At 49.2% G+C, this 7,149-nt stretch overlaps 1 protein-coding gene and 1 long non-coding RNA gene across 2 annotated transcripts in view; one reads left to right on the plus strand and one right to left on the minus strand.

Annotated features, from left to right (window-relative positions):
• The window catches only part of LOC111816148, a 22,460-nt gene that overhangs the window by 14,738 nt on the left and 573 nt on the right, over positions 1-7,149 (plus strand). Inside the window, exon 2 of the long non-coding RNA XR_002820630.1 lies at positions 216-220. This is a non-coding gene — a long non-coding RNA (uncharacterized LOC111816148). The remainder of the gene's footprint in view (positions 1-215; positions 221-7,149) is intronic.
• Galntl5 (polypeptide N-acetylgalactosaminyltransferase like 5) overlaps positions 1-7,149 on the minus strand; it is a 30,075-nt gene that overhangs the window by 7,177 nt on the left and 15,749 nt on the right. Inside the window, exons 4-5 of the mRNA XM_023712860.1 lie at positions 6,645-6,811; positions 3,803-3,925 (exon numbers count right to left, since the gene is read on the minus strand). Coding sequence (XP_023568628.1) covers positions 3,803-3,925; positions 6,645-6,811 — 290 coding nt within the window. The remainder of the gene's footprint in view (positions 1-3,802; positions 3,926-6,644; positions 6,812-7,149) is intronic.

Below are 7,149 nucleotides of genomic sequence, written 5' to 3' on the forward strand. Positions count from 1 at the left end.
GCTCAGTAGAATAAGTGCTTGCCTGACAAGCGCAAGGGTCTGAGTTCAATCCCCAGTTCTGCAAAAAAAAAAAAAAACACACACACACACAAACCAAAAACCAAAAAATTAAATTAAAAAGAAAATGGGCTAGGCATGTAGTGGCATGGGAGCATGCTCGCCTACACACAAAGGCCCTGGGTAGAATCCCCACGGCCACGCACACAAATATGGAGGCGAGGTTAGCCACCAATATCAAGTACCTACGGTTGGGGGAAGAAGCTGCCAGCTGCTAACAGCCACTCAAGGTAGTTCTTGTTTCAGATGAGGCCTTCCGAGAGAAGACCTCGGGGCTGATTGAAAGCAGTCCAAGTTGCCCAGCCCCCCTTCTAGGCGGCCTAGGGCCGGGGGCCCCGAGCCAAGCTCCCTCGTGTTGCAGCCCTCCCACTGCCTGGGTGCCACGTCCCGCAGACCTGCGGGCACAGGTTCTGCAGGAGCCCGGGCCTCAGTGCGGTGTGCGCTCCAGGGAGCTAGGCTGGACCCTGCTTGGTGTCATCTCATACTGTCCCGGTCTACCCAGGCCCGAGAGATTGTCTCATGAAACTGCTTTTCTCTACTGTTAGAAGCGTGTGCTTAGGCCAGGCATGGTGGTAGGCGCCTGTAATCCCAGCACTCAGGATGCTGAGGCTGTTTGAGTTCAAGTACAGCCTGTGCTACAAAGTGAGCTCAAGGCCAGCCTGAACTGCGTAGCGAGGCACTGTCTCAAAAAGACCCAATAATAATAATAATAATAATAATAATAATAATAATAGTAAAAACACGTGCTTATGAAGGTTATTCTGATGAGAGTGCACACAGGAACGTGCACCGTGCATATGCATGACTCCCCTTCCTGCCTTGACCTGGGGAGACCCCATTTTGGAAGTCACCCCCAGCCCAGGCTCCCCTGGCTCCTATAAGCAATATATATATATGCAATATATATATACACAATATATACGTATATACATGTAGTGTGTATGTGTATGTGTATGTGTGCATGTGTGCATGCGTGTGTGTATACTGAACTCAGGACCTTGTGCTTGCCAGGCAGGCGCTTGTGCCACTGTACTATCTCCCTGGCCCTCTCTTGTAAACAATACATTGTTCTCTGCTTCTCTATCTTGAGGTCAGACTTTGAGTCATTTGCCTCCTTTTCCCGCAGATCCCAAACACAGCTTGTTCCAGGACTGCGCTTCAGCTCCCGCACTGGTCACAGCATCCGAGCTGCCTGGACAGACTGACTGTGTAGTCAGACAGAGAGACAGACCGACAGACAGGCAGCCTTAGACACAAAGAAGGAGGAAAGATCAGGAGGAGCAGACATTTGTGCCTCCCTGCTCTGAGGTTTGACTTTTTGTGGTTTCCGTTCTCTGTGGTCAGCTGCAGTCTGAAAATATTAAAGGGAAAATGACAAAAATAAGCAATTCATGTTTTAGGTCTCAAAAATTTCTGAATGGTGTGGCCAGGTTTCCCATGGTCCTGCTCTGCCCCTTGCCGGGCTGTCCCTGCTGTCAGTGCCACCTGCCTGTTAGTCACTATAGTGTCTTGAGTTTCAGGCTGGCTGTCCTGGTGTCCCAAGTGGTACTGGGGCTCCAGGGGCCCTATCTTACTTCACAGTGGCCCAAGCCTGAGCTCAGGTGCTGCAAGGGAGGCGCTGCGGCCCGAAACCCGGGGCCGTGGCCTGGTGCCGTTTCTCAGCACAGGGAGGGGTATGCTTGTGGAGGGTACACACCAGGCCGTGGCTTGGCACTTTCTGCAGTTCCAGGCAACCGCTGGGGGCCGGGAACGCATCCCGGCTGAGGAAACCGGCAGCTCTGTGGCGTGGCGCACACTTGGCTTGAGGAGAAGCCAGGGGTCAGGGCCCTGAGTGGGGGTGCGCCCTGTAACCCCAGCACTCTGGGGGCTGAGCACTGCCCCAGGCTCCAAAGTGAGTGCCAGGCCGGCCTGAGCTGCATAGTGAGGCGCTGTCTCACAGAGAAAAGACAGAAAAAGAAAAAGTAAGCAGGCAGGCAGGCAGGCAGGCCAGGAGGCAGGAAGTAACCAGGTATGGGAGTGCAGGGACAAGTTCTGCGAGGCCATACTGGAAACACAGTCACAGTCTAATAATGCAAGCGGCTCAGCAAGGCGACAACTTCAAATGGAATGCACCTGCCAACGCTGTGTGAGAGCCCCCACGCGGGCCCCGTGGGTATGGTTTATTTCCTATAATCTGTGTTCCCTGAGGAATGATAAAAAAGAAGTTAAAAAGAATAAATACACATAGACTGCACACAGTAGGTGACAAGTAAATCACTGATTGAACAAATGAATTAATGAATACATTAATAATAGGTCACTGGCTGCTTCCTCTCCTGACCACACAATAGGACTGCACAGCTTGGGACTGGGAGTGCGTGGCTCAGGCAGCCCCTCAACACTCACTGGAGTGGTGGGGAACAGGAGGCCCAGGGGACAGGGAAGGAGGGAGGGAAAAACGGAGGGAGGTAGAGAAGGACGGAAAAAGGGAGCGAGGGAGGTAAGTAGGTAGGTAGGTATGGAGATAGGTAGCTAGGTAGGTAGAGAGGTAGGTAGGAGGGTAGAGAGGTAGATGGTAGGTAGGTAGAAGTAGGCAGGTAGGTAGCTAGGTAGGTAGAGAGGTAGGTAGGTAGAGAGGTAGGTAGGAGGGTAGAGAGGTAGATGGTAGGTAGGTAGAGAGGTAGATGGTAGGTAGGTAGAGGTAGGCAGGTAGGTAGGTAGATAGGAAAAGAGGTAGGGAGGGAGGGAGGTAGGTAGGTAGAGAGGTAGGTAGGAAAAGAGGTAGGGAGGTAGAGAGGTAGATAGGCAGGTAGGTAGGTAGAGAGGTAGGTAGGTAGGTAGATAGGCAGGTAGGTAGAGAGGTAGGTAGGTAGAGAGGTAGATAGAAAGGTAGGTAGGTCGAGTGGTAGTAGACGCAGGTAATTATGTAGATGATAGCAGAGGCAAAACTGTAAGAACAGATGAATGGATAAGTTCTCAGTTTTATATAAGAAAATTAAAGGTACATATAGAAACTATAACCACAGAAAGAAAATATATATATTCTCTTTAGGTATACAGAGATATTTTGGGCAATGGATCTCTGTTTAAGACACACAGGAAATGCCAACTTCCAGGCCCAGTACAATTCAGCTAGAAATAAGGAAGAGACCATTTTAAAGATCCCTTATGTTTATTTTTTTCCTTAGGTTTAGAAACTTTAAATTTCATTTTAAACATACATGAATTAAAAGGGAAACTATAAAAGGTTCCCAGTGCCTGGGCAGTTTATAGAATAATTTTATGTGACTTTTCAAATGCAGATCATCAATCTTATGTAGCTTGTTAGCAAAATGAACAAGCCATACCATTATGCTATAAGAATAAGACGGCAAATACGAAAAATCAGTGCAGAGAAAGAGTAACTACCCCTGTGGGCATACACACTGTGCGTGGGAACGAGGGGCTGGGGAGTGCGTGGAGGTCGGCATCTCTGCCTACAGAACAGAGGGACCCCGTCCCGAGCCCCAGGCCCCCCTCTGCCCAGTCCCAGTGGGTGCCCGGGATTTTCAGCACCCAAAACGCCAAATCAGTGTTTGAGTCCAGGGAGCTCTGCCTATGACAGGGTCACCTCATGACCCTTGCAAAAGAATCTTCCATTTGAAACAGCGAACAGATGAAACGAGGTAGGATTAACGGCTCGGGCCTGCAGCCCCAGGGAAGGCATCCGAGAGGCCCAGGACACCCAAGGCCAGCCACACCGCCACGCCCCGGGCCACATCCATACCTGAGGCATATGCTGCTCCAATCATCTTGGCTCGAATCAGCCCCTCTCTCTTTTTGTTTCTTACCAACTTAACCTTTCCCCGAAAACTTTCCAGATAATAATCGAGCTTTTCTTTCAAATCAACTAGGGAAAAAGCAAACAATATTTGACAATTTATAAACTGTAAGGATAGAAGCAATTTATCATTATACATGATTCTTAAAAGCCAGGCCATTACACGGAAGGTGTAACTTTATTTTTTTATTTTTATTTTTATTTTTTTTGGTGGAACCAGGGATTGAACTCAGGCCCTTGCGCTTGCCAGAGAAGCACTTATTCTACTGAGCCATCTCCCCGGTCCCCGGAAGGTGTAACTTTAAAAAAAGAAATTCCTATGCTTGTAGCGAAATGTCTCTGCTTTTAAAAATCCCTATTAACACTCTATTGGAAAAGCACGCGTGAGGGTGGAGCGCACTGGTGCAGTCTGGTCTTGCGCTGTGATCACAATGCTTTTCACTGTGCAGCGACCACCCTAACTTCTTAGGGCAGTATTCATTCTACTTGTGCCCTGAAGTCCTCATCTGAGAGCAGGGTTTCCCACCATGGTCCTGGCAGCCCTCTAAGACCCTGATACCATACAGTCGCTCACTATTTGGGGGCTGAGACCGGGGAGATAGCCACAGGTTCCACTGAGTTCTACATCCCAAGTCCCAGGAGGAGCGGTGGACACAGCTCCACGGAAGCTGTGGCAGAAGCCGGGGTTCTTTTCCTCATTTTTAAGGGTGCCAGGCCCTTCAGGGAGGGGTGCAGGCTGCCTGGCAGCACCTCCCTGCTCAGGCAGCACACTCACTGGCCCTGCTAGCCTCTTATAAAAAGGACCAAAATGCACAATGAGTGTATGAGCAGTGACTGAGATTAGGGAATGAAAAAAAAAATTTAATTTAAAAATGATTTATTTATTTATTTATTTATTTGGTGCAGGGTCTCGCTACACAGCTCAGACTCATAGTGATCCTCCTGTCTCAGCCTCTCCAGCACTGGGATTACGGGTGTGCACCACCCCATCCAGTTTTGGTGGCTGGCATAGCACCCAGGGTTCTGGGGCCTGCACCACACACTGAACCAGGGACTGAACCCGGATCCTTGTGCTTGCCAGGCAGGTGCGTAGACCACTGAGATATCTCCCCAGCCCACATTTATCAAAATATAATCTCCAGTAGGACAGTATTTGGAGGTGGGGCCTTGAGGAAGGATTAGATCATGAGGGTGGGGCCCACAGAAACAGGATTAGTGCCTTTAAAGGAAAAGGCCAGATAGTTCACTTGATTTCTTTCTGCCATGTGAGGACACAGCAAAAAACACATCTGCCTCCAGCCAAAAAGAGGACCCTCTGCAAGAACCTGATGTTATGGGTACCTGGTCTCAGACTCACCACTTTTAAGAAGTGTGAAAAATAACTATTTGTTGGGCAACCCGCTTGGGTCCCCTTCTCTCCCTCTCTCAGACAGAAGCTTTCGTTCCACCAATAAATTTTCTCTGCGTGGGGCTTTACTGTGACTTCTTCCCCAACACACTCAACGCTGTGAGCAACAGAGCCAGGCAGGACAGCCTTCTCACGGCCAAGACTGGAAACGGTCAGCAGGCCTGTGCCTTCCGCTGCGGGCGAGGCCCCGGGAGTGATGCGAATGCGTGACAGGAGCCACCCGCAGCATCTAAAATCCCAAAGGAGCGACATCAACCGAGTCACACTGCAGAGCCAGCCAGCTCCCTCCCTGCAGGGTGGACTTTCGGGGTGTCTCCCTCCCTGCCCTTCTCTCTTCTGGCTCCCGGCTATCCGAGACTGTGTCACTGCTTGGGCCCTGCTGGCTACTTAAGGTCCACACTCCGATGGAAAAACAGACCAACTGATTGTAGTCTGAGGGTGCGTGACTGGATTTTGTGCTTGTACCACAAGTCCCTTAAAACCAATAAGCCTAAAGGGGCTGGGGAGATGGCTCAATGGAATAAGCGTTTCCCTGGCAAGCGCAAGGGCCTGAGTTCAATTCCCGTTTCCACAAAAAGAAAAAAACAAAAAAACCCCCAAAAAACCCAATAAGCCTAGAAGAATAAGCACTTAGCTATTTGTTGGCTCAGTTAGAGCTCTTTCACGTAGAGTACGCCTGGATCGGGTCATTGCCTAAACAGTTGTGCATGTTTGTGAGATAACGATGCCCCTTCCAGTTGCTTCTTTCTTTTTTTTTTTTTAAATTTTATTTATTTGTGTGTGTGTGTGTGTGTGTGTGTGTGTGGCCAGCTCAGCCCACCAGGGGGCGGGGCTGGCTGGCATGTGGTGCTGGGGGATTGAACCGCGGTCCCTGTGCTTTGCTAAGCCTGTTCCAAGTAGGTGCTTTAGACCACTGAGCCATCTCACCAGCCCCCAGTTGCTTCTTTCTAATGCCTCTGACTTTATGCCCGCCCACCCCTCGCCCTACAGCTCCACGCTCAGGCACAAGCCACGTGCAGCCCAGAAGTAGCCAAAACGTGCTATGCTGCCTCAATCCTCAGCCTCTACGAGGCGCCTCCTCTACTAACACACCTTTCCATCCTCTCCAGCAGGATAACTGCAAGTCATCCTCCCATCTTTCATTTACACCTCACTTCTTCCAAAGCAGTATGGAAAGACAGGGTTGGGACTCCAGATTGGCCTTGCAGGGGTCCCATCAGGACAGGGACCGGGTGCTCTGTGTTGTCCCCATAGGCACACCAAGTGCATCCAGCTCCACATCTGTCTCCACGCCCACCAAGGGCAACCTTGTAGAAAGAGCTCAGCCTACCAGGCAAGGACCACCTTGCAAGCAGGGTGGACAGTTGCCACTGATCTTACCAAACTTGCTCATGTCATCCACCAAAATGATGTCTTCAAGCAGATGAGGCGGTGTGAGGTACACCACACTGGACACCGTCCGGAGCAGTGCATTGAACTCCTCATTATGGAAGCAAATGATAATGCTGGCAGTGGGCAGGTGGAGCGAGTAATGTTTTGAAAGACATCTGCCGCAATAAAGGAGGAGCAAGTGAATCGACTCAGGCTTGAACGGTAGAGCTTTTGTCTAAAATTTTCCCCTACTTTCACCTTGTCTTTCAACTGATGATTATGACAATATAATAATAAGACACTTAAAAATCTAAACGTTAAGGTGTCAAATAGTAACTTCTATGTTGTTCTAATACTTTTGGAATTATTTCCTCCCTCTTAATTCTGTCCTGATACCCTATTTTGATAATTTGATTCTACTTTAAATATAACTTAAACAAAAAATATAGCCTATACATTCTACTTTAAATATAACTTAAACAAAAATTATAGCATATATATATATATACATGAT

The sequence above is a fragment of the Octodon degus genome, unplaced genomic scaffold (assembly GCF_000260255.1).
Source record: "Octodon degus isolate 3935 unplaced genomic scaffold, OctDeg1.0 scaffold00027, whole genome shotgun sequence".
Taxonomy (NCBI): domain Eukaryota; kingdom Metazoa; phylum Chordata; class Mammalia; order Rodentia; family Octodontidae; genus Octodon; species Octodon degus.